This window comes from Nicotiana sylvestris, chromosome 4 (assembly GCF_000393655.2).
Source record: "Nicotiana sylvestris chromosome 4, ASM39365v2, whole genome shotgun sequence".
NCBI classification, from domain to species: Eukaryota; Viridiplantae; Streptophyta; class Magnoliopsida; order Solanales; family Solanaceae; genus Nicotiana; species Nicotiana sylvestris.
In genome coordinates this window covers 181,219,810-181,234,364 of record NC_091060.1, presented here as the reverse complement: position 1 = coordinate 181,234,364, position 14,555 = coordinate 181,219,810, and the positions used below count along the sequence as shown (strand labels likewise).

At 35.7% G+C, this 14,555-nt stretch overlaps 3 protein-coding genes across 4 annotated transcripts; 1 reads left to right on the top strand and 2 right to left on the bottom strand.

The window, feature by feature from the left end:
- Positions 1 to 8,232: 8,232 nt before the first annotated feature.
- LOC104225231 (uncharacterized) lies at positions 8,233 to 9,492 on the bottom strand. The gene has a single exon (XM_070174021.1). The coding sequence runs from the start codon at positions 9,490 to 9,492 to the stop codon at positions 8,233 to 8,235; it is 1,260 nt and encodes a 419-aa protein (XP_070030122.1).
- Positions 9,493 to 9,657: 165 nt separating this feature from the next.
- LOC104225234 (uncharacterized) lies at positions 9,658 to 10,347 on the bottom strand. Its single transcript, XM_009776998.1, has one exon. It carries the CDS (start codon positions 10,345 to 10,347, stop codon positions 9,658 to 9,660), a length of 690 nt encoding a protein of 229 aa, XP_009775300.1.
- Positions 10,348 to 11,452: 1,105 nt separating this feature from the next.
- LOC104225232 (putative F-box protein At3g17480) lies at positions 11,453 to 13,859 on the top strand. Of its 2 annotated transcripts, XM_009776997.2 has the most exons (3): positions 11,453 to 11,777; positions 12,011 to 12,977; positions 13,422 to 13,859. In XM_009776997.2, the coding sequence occupies exons 2-3, from the start codon at positions 12,022 to 12,024 to the stop codon at positions 13,432 to 13,434; spliced, it is 969 nt and encodes a 322-aa protein (XP_009775299.1). In that variant the 5' UTR covers positions 11,453 to 11,777; positions 12,011 to 12,021; the 3' UTR covers positions 13,435 to 13,859. The 2 variants fall into 2 exon arrangements, with proteins under 2 accessions (XP_009775299.1, XP_009775298.1); XM_009776996.2 differs by lacking the exon at positions 13,422 to 13,859 and having other exon boundaries at positions 12,011 to 13,369.
- The last annotated feature ends 696 nt before the right edge of the window (positions 13,860 to 14,555 follow it).

Genomic DNA, 14,555 nt, shown 5'->3' with positions numbered 1-14,555 from the left:
TTGTTTGTTGTTTATCATTTTTGATTATTTCTTCAGTTATTTCATGATCTTGTTTAGTTTTAATATAGAAATTGTTGGTTGTAATGTTGTTATACTTAATTTTAAGTTCAAATGATTATTGAATTTAGAAATCAAGTAGGTTTGTTTGTTGTTAAAAAATATTGTTCAATCAAAATAATTTTAGTTGTTTCTTTGTTGTTCATCATTTAGTTTGAATTTGTTGTTGAAAATTGTTTAGAAATTGGTCATATTTGCTGTATTTTGGTTGAAATTGATTAGGTGAATTGGTTATAGCTGATGGGGGTAGTTTGGTAATTTGCAGTACGTTCAGGGGTAAATTGGTAATTTCAGTAAGGTCGGAAGGGTATTTTTGGAATTAAACATTTGAACAATTGTTTAATATAATGGGGGACAAGACATTAGTGGGGGAATAATGTAATTTTTTATGATAAGCATGGGGGACAAGATGTAATAGGGTGGGGTTGATATATTTGTTTAATATAGTGGGGGACAAAACATTAGGTAGTGGGATTAAAAGGGGGATGAATGGGAAGGTAGTGGGTTTGGTAGGAGAAAATGATTGTTTTATTAATTGATTAAAGGGTTTGGGATGAGAAATAAATAGAGAGACAGAATACAAAAAGAATAAGATGAAGAAGGGGAGACGAAGGACAGAAAGAGGAGAGATAGAAAAAAAAAGAGTTGGATATTAAAGAGAGAGAAAAATTTCGAAAATATTAAGACTTCAGAAAATAAAAAGAAAAACATTCTAAAAATCAAAAAAGAGAGTAGTATACACCCGATATACAATTTAAATATTCTGATATACGGATTCAGAAATTAAGGGTTGAACATTGATTAGTCTTTCAAATCTGAAAAGATTCCTTTGGCTTCTGTCCGTTGATTGTTGTCGGTGTTTCTGGATTTTTATCTTGATTTTAAAATCTGTCACTGGTTTCTCGTTGCTGGTTGTTACTGGTTGCTGGGGTTGCTGTTGTTGTATGCTACTGAATTTCTGCTGATCTCCCTTTTCTTTTGCTTCCAATATCAGGTACACGACTGTAACACTAGCTATTGCAAGCTAATAATGTGGAAGCATGAATACATATGAAGAATTGAATTTTGAAGTTTTAATGTCGCTTTTCTTTGTTCCTTTTATTGATTGTATTTAGGCTATTTCATGTATTACTGAATAATAATTGGAATAAGAGAAAATAACATAAGTTAGTCTTTAATGAATCAGGTTGGCAAAACGGGTTAATTCACAAGTTATGAAGGTTTTAAGATTATCAACAGTAGGTTAATCGTGAACAAGTAGCTAAGTTTAGCTAAGGTATGAATTTAAACTGAATTTCGTGAATTAGGCATTAAGGCACGATTTGAGTTCAAACAAGATTAGAAGAACGTTTAAGTTTAATAAACTTTCTAATAAGCATTAGTAATTATGGTTAAATCTAGTTTCAAATAGTTGTGAATAATTAATCTCAATAGTTTTTTTTATAACAATGCGAGTTTTAATCTAGCTATATTTGTTTCTTTTGAATATTAGTTGTCGAATTTTTATTTTATTTATAATTTCGAATTTTTGAGTAAGATTCTTTTTCATCAATATTTGTATTAATCTAGCAATTAGTATGTCATGCTTTCTTAAATAAATAAATAAATAAAAGCTCATAATTAATTAGGATTTTTCTTTCTTTATTTTAGAGACTAATTTTAATAGAAAAATGTACTCGCTTTAAGATTTGTCCATTTAAAATAAATGAGACGAGCCTCGCCTAGTAAAATATGTAGATTGCGGGGCCCTCACAAATGTATCCATTAATTATTTAGAACATCAGAGTTGTCCGTCTAGTGAAATTTTACGGCCTTTCCCAAAACAACAATACGCTAGTCGCTCCAGACGCGTCTTCAACAAATTATTTTCTTAAATATGGGTGTGCATTTATGTAACCCAAATCCAAATCTCAACGGAGTCGAAATGTGTCGATAACCACGGGTGCATTGATTGCGACGTGGTTTGAAATACGTTTTCACAATGTTGCAATTCTCCGTAAAATAATAATAATAAATAAAAAATAACAAAAGCGGTTAAAGGATAAAATTTGCACATTAGTTTATAATATGTATTATATCAGATAATCAAGCCGAATATAACAGTTGAGCGACCGTGCTAGAACCACGGAACTCGGGAATGCCTAACACCTTCTCCCGGGTTAACAGAATTCCTTATCCGGATTTCTGGTTCGCGGACTGTAATACAGAGTCATTCTTTTCCTCGATTCGGGATTAAAATTGGTGACTTGGGACACCCTAAATCTCCCAAGTGGCGACTCTGAAATAAATAAATAAATCCCGTTTCGATTGTCCTTTAATTGGAAAAAACTCCCTTCTGCGCCCTTTTGAGGCGACGCGGGCGAAAAAGGAGGTGTGACGGCTTGAATTCTCTTCATCAACAGGAACAACGTCTCTATACCTTGCCCTCAGCCCTCGCAAGGGCTCTATCCATTTTCGCATGCATCAACCAAGTCTAGGAAATACCTAAAATTGTTAAGAGACTCAATCTCTTTACTCATAACACTAATCCGTCGATTTGGTTCTATACTCAGAATAGCTTTTAGATAGCTATAACACTCAAACGCATCAACGGTCTCTGCAATTGCCAAAGCAAATCCCACTGGATTCGTATATCCAAGAAGATTCTCATCAACTACGTTTGCAAACCTTTGCGGTCGGTTGATCACTCTCTTCTCTCTGCCTGTTACAATGCTATATGGTTGTTGTTGTGTAGGTGCATCAACATTATTATCTTGATCAATATTTTGTACCTCCTCCACTTCCTCTACTTTAGAACTACTGGGCTGAGCTAGTGGAGATTCAATTTCTAGCTCTATGCGGTCACTGACACCACGACCTGTTTCTGCTATTGCCTTCTCCCTCTGACTGTCCACTGAGGTAGATTCATTGAATGTTACATCCCTACTGATAATTAGCCCTGGAGTCTTTTGATCTGTGCACCACAACTTATAACCTTTCACTCCAGTTGCATACCCTAGAAATACACATTTTTTTGCCCTCGGCTCAAGTTTTTCATTCCTCGCATGAGCATAAGCAGGACAACCAAATATCCTTAAATTTGAATAATCAGCAGGCGTACCGGACTATACCTCAAAAGGAGTTTTGAACTCAATAGCTGTGGATGGAGATCTATTGACCAAATAACTAGTTGTATTGATTTTTTCAGCCCAAAAATCTTTGCTAATACATGAGTGTGAAAGCATGTTTAGTGCTCTATCACAAAACGTTCTATTCATACGTTCTGCAACACCATTTTGTTGTGGTATTCCGATACAAGTGTGGTGTCTCACTATGCCCTCATTGCTGCAAAAATTGTCGAACTCAGAATTGCAAAATTCCAACCCATTGTCAGTTCGAAGACGCTTAACTTTTCTTTCTGCCTGCCTCTCAACCATCGTCTTCCATTTAACAAATGTCGAAAATACCTCATTTTTGTTTTCAGAAAATACACCCACACCATCCTTGAGTAATCATCAATCAAAGTCATAAAATACCTAGCACCACTCTTGGAGGGAACTCTGTTTGGACCCCACAAGTCAGAGTGTATATAATCTAACTTGTCTCTGGTCTTGTGCTCGGCCTTCTTGATGAACTTTACCCTTGTCTGTTTACCAAATACATAATGCTCACCAAAATTCAAAACTTGATTTTTGTATCCATTCAACAAATTCTGCTTACTCAACAAAGACAATCCATTATCACTCATATGGCCAAGTCGCAAGTGGCACAACTGAGACTGATTCATATCACTTTTCCCAGAAGCTACAACAGCTTCCCTTTCAACTACACTGGCCTGAAAATGATACAATTTAGAATGTAGTTTACCCTTCATGAGTACCATGGAGCCTTTACACACTTTAAGTATTCCATTCTCGGGGTGAAATTTATACCCTTGATCTTCCAAAGTTGAAAGAGAAATCAAATTTCTCTTTACCCGAGGAACATGCCAACACTCAATGTTTCTGATAATTCCGCCGAACATTCTCAATTTGATGTTACCAATCCCCTCTACTGGTAATGGATTATCATCTCCCATATAGACAGTCCCACTCATTTGTTTGTAAGTTGCAAACCAATTCTTGTATGGACACATGTGGAAAGTAGCACCAGAATCAAGAACCCAAGAATTTTGCCCATGACTAGAACTCACAGCTCAAAACATAATCACTATCATCAGAATTATTGCCAGCGTCGACAATATTTTACGAATTATCTATTTTTTGCTTCCCTCTTTTCTCCTTTAGCTTAGGACAATCTCTCTTGTAGTGACCTTGCTCCCCGCACTCATAACAATTTTGCTTCCTTGCTCTAGACTTTGATCTTGCGGTTGACTTTTTCCTGTTAAAGTCCTTTTGTTGTGTTCTTCCTCTAATCACAAGACCCTCACCCTCAATTCTATTGTCTGGAAAGCTCTTTTTCGACTCTTTAGATTTTAGTGCATTACTAATATCTTCTAGTGAAATGCTATCTTTCCCATATAACAGTGTATCGGCAAAAGTATCATAAGATTGTTGTAAAGAACATAACATAATCAAGGCTTGATCCTCACTCTTAATTTTGATATTCACATTCTCCAGGTCCATTATAATTGAATTAAACTCATCAAGGTGAGTTTTAACAGGTGTACCTTCGTTCATACATAGATTGTATAACCTTTTTTTTCCAGGTAGAGGCGGTTTGTCAACGATTTCCTAGAATACACATCTTCCAGTTTCTTCCATGCCGTTGCTGCAGAAGTTTCTTCAGCAATTTCCCAAAGAACGCTATCTGTAACGCTCATGAAGATTGCACTCAAAGCCCTCTCCTTCAGGTCTTCCTTCTTTGTCTCTTTCATATCTTCAGGAAAATCCTCATCAATTGCTTTCCATATTTTCCTTTCCCAAATCTATTAGGACAATGGGTTTTAATAAACCTATAGGAACTATGAGTTTCCTAAAAATACAAAGGAAATAATTCAAGCCACAAATAACACAACCCAATTGTGCATAGCTAGTGCTGCCTTTTTCACTCAGTCATGTGTTACTGCTGCTACCTACTATCCCTTGTACTGTGAGCTTTATGAAAAGACTTGTCTTTCCATGCCTAGTTTTCCAATCATGACAAAATTGCCGAAGCTCAGGTTTCCAAATCTGCCATCTCTTGGTTCTAGCACTAGTCAGTATCCCCCAATAATCATGCACATACTTGGGCACTTTGATAACTTTGAAAAGGCAGACGGGTCCTCTTTAACTCCTTTGATAAGTTGGAAGAAGAGGTAGGTACACCAAATTTCCTCTGCTCTTTCAATCCGTTCCTCTTACAACATAATAGCTAGTCTTGATTATGTATGCATGCCAAACTTGAGGACAACAAGTTAACCATACTTCAGGCTGCTAAGGTATTGTATAATTGTCGAAGAACTGTAACTTGAAGAACTTATAGCACGCATTTGAATCGTTGTTCTCATGCTTTAAAAAAATATATTAACTGCATCAAAGTAGATAGAAATATAGAGCACTAGCTTACTGAAAATTATCGGAGTCAAGTTTAATGGTAGGTAAGGTATACATTTGCTATATACCTGATTTTAAAGAAGGATTGTTTGACTCAAGTTCATGTGAATTTAGGTTGTCTATTGGATGAAGAAGCTTTGGAATGTAGTAACGAGAGGTCCAACTTTGCCATCATTTTATCTTGACAAACGAGTTGAAAATGATAATGAGTATGGCTTCAATATTCATAAGCCAAACTCTAGCAGCTGCATAGAGTGGCTTGACAATAAGAAGACTGGTTCAGTCGTCTACGTCTCTTTTGGCAGTGCGGCAAATTTGTGCTCTGATACCAGTTGTTGGGAATAAACCCCTTACCAAAATAATATTCACGGTAATAAAGCGGAATAATAATGTAGCACCGAGATACGGTAATTAACAAGAATAAAAGAGTAACAATGACACCAAGATTTTTACGTGGAAAACCCTTCTGAATAAGGGAAAAAACCACGACCCCGAGAGGAGCAACTGATATCACTATAGTAAGGAATTTTACACTTTGTAGGTCGGAGATAAATACTCCAAAGACCACTACAACACTCAAAAGAAATAACCCTCTTTTGATATTCCCACCTCACTACAATATCGCTCACTCTCTATTTTCCTCACAGACTATTTTCTTATACCTTGTCTGTGAAACCTCACTCTTTCTTTCTCTCTTTGTTGGTGTGAAGAAATGAGAGTTGAAGCTCTCCTTTTATAGCCAAAGCTTCACCCTCTAAAGCCTACAATATTTGACAATTTACACACACTTTTCACAATTCAACAAAGTTGGCTACCAAACCAAAGAAATTCAACAAGGTTGGCTACCAAACCAAACTAATTCAACAAGGTTGGCTACCAACCAGACCAAGTCAACAAGGTTGGTTACCAAACCAAAGAAAATTCTTATTAGGCACATGCCTAATACTTCTTCAATGAGATGGACATCATCAGATCAAACTATAACTGAAATTATATAGTTTATCTGACTTGTGTTCTGAAGTATACTCTGATGTTTGATTTGCTTTAACAATGTATTTATTCTGGTGATTGAGCAAGCAAAATGGTCCCCAAAAAGTCACCATATTTCACCAGAATTTCGATTTTTTTGATTGAATGGTGAAACACGGAAAGAGTTACCAGATTCTTGTTCCCTAACTCTTCATATGGCCAATGTGTGTAATCAATTGACGGAAGTGGTAAGAGATGATGTTTTATGTAATATTGATATTACAAAAAATATTTAAGGATAAATCTAATGTTGTTGCATGATGCATTTTGGAATAGAGACGATCTATAATCTTCTATATTGAAGATTATGTCATGTATCCGAGGAGAGCGTATTTAAGTAATGATTATAAGATATTATGCAAAAGGAGATTTTATTTCTAACAAAACTAAAAGCACGGGATTGATGATATTTGATTTCGTAACAGGAATTTTTAATTCTGACTCGAACCCACGACCTTTAAAATATGTGTTTACTACTTAAACAATATAATTCTTTATGTACTATTATAAGGGTTAGATTGGTCATTCTAGTATTTTTAATCCATATATCACTAACACGTTCTTATAAAGGTTACATTCCTATACCACATTATATCATGCATGGATATACCACATTAAAATAATACAGATATTCATTTTTTTGAATTAATTGCAGCAGTAGCCAATTTTTGCCATTTAAGCTATATCTAGTATTTTTCAAATTATTTAACTGATATCCAATGTTGGCAAGCTTCTAGCAAAAGCCTTTTTTTTTTTTGCTTCTCCATTCCTCCTCCTTAGTGGAGTTACTGCAATCATAGTTCTTCACACAACTCCATCAACAACACCAACCATAACATATCAACTTTTCTATTTGATGTATATATTATTGATGGATGTTTCTCTGTTTTGAAATAGTTTTAGACTTTGTTCGAAGAACTAAAGATAAAATTGTTATGGGTCTTTGTAAGCAAGGGGCGAAGCTACACCCTGGTAAGGATGGTCAATTGACCACTATTCGTTGGAAAATTATATTGCTTATATTAGGTAAAATATTAGGTTTTAGAGATATATAAAATATACTCCTATTAAACACCCTTTATCGGAGATTGTTTTTACTTCTTTCGAGTTTGAATACCCTTAGAAAAATTTCTGGCTTCGCCACCATAAGTGATCGATACTTAAAGTTGTTGGTGATTAATTTGTTCGAATTCTGCTGTTTATTGAATTTAAGTTGGAAGCTTTAAAAATCGAAAATGGTTATAGGTTCGTTCAGTGGCGGACCCAGGATTTTTATCAAGCGGGTTCAAAATTCAAAGAAGCAAATATACAAAGAGGTCAACAAAAACTATATATTAATAGAATATATTATTACAACTGTCCTCTACGAGTTTTCATGTCCTGAAACGTATTCATAATAGTCTCATCAGAAATGGCGTTAAATATTTTTCTTTCTACATAAGGTACCAAACAACCGCTCATGAATTCGTCATTCATTCGGTTTCGCAATTCACTCTTGATCAACTTCATCGCCGAAAAAGTTCTTTCAACTGTAGCAGTGACAACTGGTAGAAGCAAAGCAAATTTTACAAGGCGAAACACAAATGGATAATTCAAATGCTTCTTTGTCTTAACTAGTGTTTCAGAAAGGTCCTTATAGATTTGAGAACCTTTTATCAACATCACGAACATCAACAATATAAGTTTCAAGTTGATTCTTGAGCGTAACCATTATATTCTCATCAAAATCGTCAGGATACAATTCAACCATCATTAATATCTTGTTTATGTCAAAACTGGAAAATGAATCAACTGGATTTAAGCAAGCTACTCCAACAAGCAAGTTCGTTGTCACCTCATTAAAACGAGCATTGAGTTCTTGAACTTGCCAATCAATAATCTTAAAAAATATATCAACACGATAGTGATGTAAAATAGTATGATCAACAACTTTACGTCGAGATCTTCCAGAGTTAACATAGAAGTCATCAAAGTTTGGTATCGAAATATTATACTTGACACAAAATGCAGACACCTTATCAACAAGTAAACCCCATTTTTCTTCTCTTAGCTTTTGCAACCGTTTCTTTGCCACTTCAACAAGTAGAATAGCATTTGCAATATCTTGCTCCTTTTTTTGTAAGGATGTATTAAGCTCATTTGTGATCCCCAAAACATCTCTCATTAGGTGCAACATGAAAGCAACCTCAAACGTTTGACAAGTGCTAAGATATCCCTTTGCCTTAGCTCTTTCTTCTAAAGTCCGAGCATCAACAACGATAGTATCAAGAACATCAATAATTGAGCCAAACATAGAAATAAAGTTCTTAAAAGATTTGTAGTGCGAACCCCAACGAGTATCGGCAGCTCTTGCAAGACCAAGTTCTTGATTCAAACCCCTACCAGTTTCAAGTTCACCCATGTCTAATGCCTCTTGAACTTTTTCTGCTTGAGATTCTCGAAGATCATCCATACGTTTAAAAGAACCTCCCACTATATTCAATATATTAGAAACCAACAATACAAGTTCTCCCACTTCAAGACATTTTTTGGATACCGCAACAAGAGTCAATTGAAGTTGGTGTGCAAAACAATGAATGGAATAAGCGAATTTACTTTCTTGTTGAATCAAAGTTTTGAGGCCACGAAAATCCCCTTGCATGTTGCTTGCTCCATCATAGCACTGTCCACGCACATAAGATAAACTCAAAGAATGTTGAGCAAGGTAATCAACAATTGCTTCCTTTAAACATAAAGCACTAGTATTACGAACATGAACGATCCCAATAAAATGTTCCACCACAGATCCACATCTATTAACATATCGCAAGACAATAGCTAATTGCTCTTTGCGTGATACATCACATGATTCATCAACTAGCAATGCAAAAAAGTCTCCATTTACATCATCCATAATTGCTTTAACTGTTTCAATTTTACATGCAATAATAATGTCTTTTTGAATTTTATGGGAGGTCAACTGATCATTCTTTGGAGCCTTTTTCAACACAAGATCACGGATTTTATCGCACCTCCCTGCATACCATGAAAGAATCTCAAGAAAGTTGCCCTTGTTTAATTATGATTCATCTTCACGATGTCCACGAAATGCCAATCCTTGATTCAACAGGAGTCTCACAACCTCAATTGAAGCCTTCAAGCGAATTTTGTATTCAAGCTTGGTTTGACTGGAATGCCTATCAAATGAAGTTTGATTTGACTGCTTTTGTTTTATTAGATCTTCACATTTCCTTTTTGCATGATTATGAATACTGCTCGACTTGCCAACATGCATATCGAATCTCTTCTTTTTTTGCCAACTCTTAAATCCTAAACTTGAAAATACATCGCCTCCGCCTTGATGAATGTCTTCATCTTGAAACAGGTAACAACACAAACAATAAGCTGCATCTTCTATCACACTGTACTCCAACCAATTACGATATTCATCAAACCATTTAGGATTGAAACGGCGCTTTAAGCCCGAAAAATCTCTTTGAGGAAACTTATGATGTCGGGGTTGGCAAGGACCTCTTCGGAGATATTCTCTTTTAATCTCATCACGCTCATTTGGATGATAATCTCTAATGGGTATTCTCTCCTTTGGATCAGTCAGTAAAGAATCAAGATCTATTCCTTGTCTTTGTCTTTTAGAGGATTGAGGTTGCTCTTCTAATCGGTTCAAATTTTGTTCCACGGAAGTAGCAATTGGAGAGTATGAACTTGGTTGTGGCAACTTGGAAGATACTGAAGGGTAAAATCTCTTCATTGTAACACAAACTGGATTACCAAGCAACCATCAAGTCAGCAACCATAACAATCAAAATTCCAGCAACCATAACATCAAAATTCATGTAACAAGAATAACTGATCCAACAGATTCTTGGTGTTGTTTGGTATAGAATATGTGTTCTGATTGATAGTGAAATTCATTGGATTTCAATAAAGTCTAAAATTAACAATTGTAGTCCTTTCAAATAATTTCAGTGAAAGCCACAAAATCAATCAACTTTCAAAAACAACTATACGAAAATGTAGTCTCGAATTCCTTTAAAAATATCTAATTAAAGGATTCAACCAAAATCTTGAACAAAATTGAAAACAAGACTTGAGAATAAATAAATTCAGATGGCATATTAGTATTTCTATTTCTAAAAGACATAATGCCTAATAATATCAATTCAGAGAAGAGATTAAGAGAACAATCAAAAAAAGATAAGAAAGCAACTGGTGATGCACAAGCACAGAGATAAGAAAGCACATACATTTAAAAAATTGAAAAACCTGCCCACCTTAGGCTTTATCACTGAAAGAAAAAAAAGATTAAAAATCAAAGAGAAACCTGATAGATACCAAGATGAAGCCCTTTGAGAGAGACGATCTTCTGGGCAGGGGCTAACGGAGGTCGGAGGAGATGACTATAGAAGCAAATCTTGAGAGAGAGAGAGGCATCGAAGGGCTTGGGATTAGAACTGATCGTGTTCTGATTTGGGGAATTGAGAGATATTTTAAAAATTGTAAACGGCGTCGTTTCGGAGTAGAAAAAGAGATGTATATTAAAAAATCCAAAAATAGACACCATTGTGACTATCAAGTTTCGAACAAAGGACCATTTAGAAAATTTGAACCCTCTTTACCTTGTTTGAAGCAGGTTCAAAATAAGTTTTATACCATTTCATTTTTGAAGACAAAAAAAATGTACGTGTATACACAGTATTATTTTTCGACGAAACGGGTTCATATGAACCCTCTTGACCCCATGTGGGTCCGCCCCTGGGTTCGTTGGTGATCAATTCGAACATGAGAGAACGGGTTGAGTTCGAAAATGAAATTCGCCGATTGGAATATGATTTTTAGTGTGTGATTGAGCTGAAAAAATAAAGTAGCTCCTGACTTCCCAATGGTGAGCTTTCTGGTTGAACCTCCTGTAAAAGAAAATTCAGCTCAATCATACGTAAAGTTTTGCAATTTCGATCGTATATGCCTAAAGTTACGTCCCAAGTGGCTAAACTTGCAAATTTTGATACACTACGATTATAGCTTAAATAAGTGGTCCCAAAATCGACATAACTGAACAATGTAAGGAGGGAAAACAAAAAGGAAACCCTAAGATTTATTTTGTCCCAGCCACACTTCCCTCAGTTCGCAGAGGCTTTATACCTTCAAACCCTCTCTGCAATTCCGTCCCACAAAACTTTTGTAAGTTCCTTTAATTAGTTATTTATTGCCATATTGGCGTGTTTTTATCTTTTTGTTAATTACTTGATTGATTCCTTAATCTTTGCCCTTTCACGTGATCAAACTTCTACGAAATTTACCTAAACTTTGAATCATGTCCATGTTTTAATGATTTTGAGTTTCTTGAACCATTATTATAGTACCCATCTTTCATGATATATTACAATCGGTTGCTTTTCTGCTTTAATTTGCAGCTACCCAGGTCATGGCACTAGTTCAATGCTTCATAGAACTCTTGGGTTCACTATTTAATAAAATATGTAGAGGTGACGAGGAACTTGCTGAAATGTTTGGACGTTTGCCTGATTGTGTCGTCATTGATATCCTGAGTAGACTTCCTATTGATTCCCTTGTTAGATTTCGAAGGGATTGTAGGGATTTGAGAGCTTTGATCTCATCACAGTATTTTACCACCTTACATCTCAGTAGAGCTAGACCCATGCTTCTTCTGCATGATTGTTATGATCCTACCAAGCATAAGAAACGGCTTTATGTGCTCAGTGAAAATGTTGATAAGAAGGAGCTGATACTCAGAGAACTTTATCTCCAACCTGAGCTTAAGATTAATAAGCACCTAGGACTAGGAGAACGCTCCCCTTCTCCTATATACTCTTGTCAAGGAGTTCTTCTGTTTGCTAATAAATACTACTGGCCTCGTACCACTTATTATGTTTTGAACCCGATAACTCAAGAGGAAGTAATTGTACAACATACACATCACCCTGGCCGATTATGTGCTTTTTATTTTTGTCGAGGATTCAAACTTTTTTATGCGCAAGTACGACGCAGTTGGTGTCAGTATTTAGTATATATATTCAAGACACAGACGTGGAGGAAAGTCCGTTCATCATGCACTTTCAACTTTTTGCCGTATCGTGGCTCTCCAGCAATTGTTAATGGAGCATTGCATTGGATCGTGTACACTTATTTAAAAAAGGACCTTCCTAATTGTGCAAATGGAATCATGGTTTTTAGAATGGATAAGGAAGAACTCTCTGCTATGCCTCATCCTGGAAGAGTGTGCAAGGCAAAGCAAGTGCATGAAACGATGAGACTCTTAGTAAAAGAAAACTGTTTGTCTTTCTGTCACTTGCTTGTCTCTGAGCTTGCAGTGTATATATGGATCTTGGAGGACTATGAAATGTGGGCATGGAACAAAAGGTATAAGGTTAATATCTGCAATACGCGATTCTTTCCTCTTGGTTTGCCTTACGGCGGAGTACCTAGAAACGTTTATTGGTGGATAAAGTTTTTCTATATCCAAGACGGTGAACTTGTATTTTACTACATGGATAGTGTCTTTTCTTATAATTTAGATCATAAAACTGTGAAGGGATTCAAACTGCCGCAAATGTTATTTGCTTTAGGGACTTATATAAAGAGCCTAGTGGCAATAGCTTAACTCCCCTCACTTCTTTTGTTCTTATTCTTTACCTTTCTAGTTTTGGTGTTCTATCTAATGATGTTTTTAGTTGGGTTGTTGATATTCTAAATAAACTATGTTTAAGCATGTAACCCTTATATAAAGAGCCTACTGACAATAGCTTAACTCCCCTCGCTTCTTTGATACTCCATTATTCTTTACCTTTCTAATTTTGGTGATAGGTTGACTTGTTAGTATTCGGCATAAAGAATGTGTACTTGCATTCAGCTTTTTCCATCTGCTCCAACTGTTGAAATGTCATGAAGGAGATTGGATCCTCCTCCAGGGAACTGTCAAATGTTATCGCGTAAGTCCATAAGCTACTAAAGGGGTATTTGTTGACCAAATGACTAGAACTTTCTCCGAAACTCTATTATCCTTTGTGATAATGTAAGCTGAGTTCACAAGCTGAGTTCATGTTATAAGTGTTAATGATGTGGCATTGTTTATTTGGCACTTTTATCTCAAGCAAAACTACAATTTTTTTTTGGGATAATTGTGGTGTCAGGGCCAGCTTGCGCAAACCTTGACTAATTCCATGGGTACCTGCTACCTCCCACCAAAATAGTTGCAACTTGTAATTGTTTGATGATTTTTTAATACAAAAATTAGTTTTCTAACGTTGTTGCAATAGACATTTAGTTCAATGACTGACCATATGTGAATTACTCTGGAAAAAAAAGCAAGAATCTTTTTTGGTTTGGAGGGTGTTCCATACGAAGCTGCCGCCTGCTGCCAGATGATACTTTAATGTAAATGAGTTGTGCAATTCTTTCTCTGTGTTTTTGATGCTTCAATCGGTCAGCTTGCTATTTGTTTGCTTTGCTGGAATTAAGTTTGAATGTTTTCCTCTAAAGCTTTTATCTGTAAAGTGATGGATAGGAATCTAACAACCTTGTTATCCAGTATTGAACTGGAAAATGAGATGTGATCACAAATATGGGGAAGAGAGGTTATCGATTCATAAATAGATGCTTTACAATAAAACTTGTACGTTTTGTGGGATTATGTGTTGTGAATGCAGTGTGGCTTTATTTTGAGGAATGTGACTTCTGTAGGAGCTTTATCAATGATTGTAATGAAGCTATGGCAACTCGAGAGGGATAGAAGATACTGATTCTAAGGTTCTCATTAGAATCAGTCTCTTTAATTGCTGAGACTGATTCTAAGTTTCTTATTGATGCTCAAGGAGGGCTTTTTCCCCTTGGAAAATTTTATATCACATCAAAAAACTTCAATAAGGGGTCTCAATAATACGGAGTGCAGAGTTTCTATATCACAAACCCCTGATGGAAATTCTGAGTGTTTTAACTAAG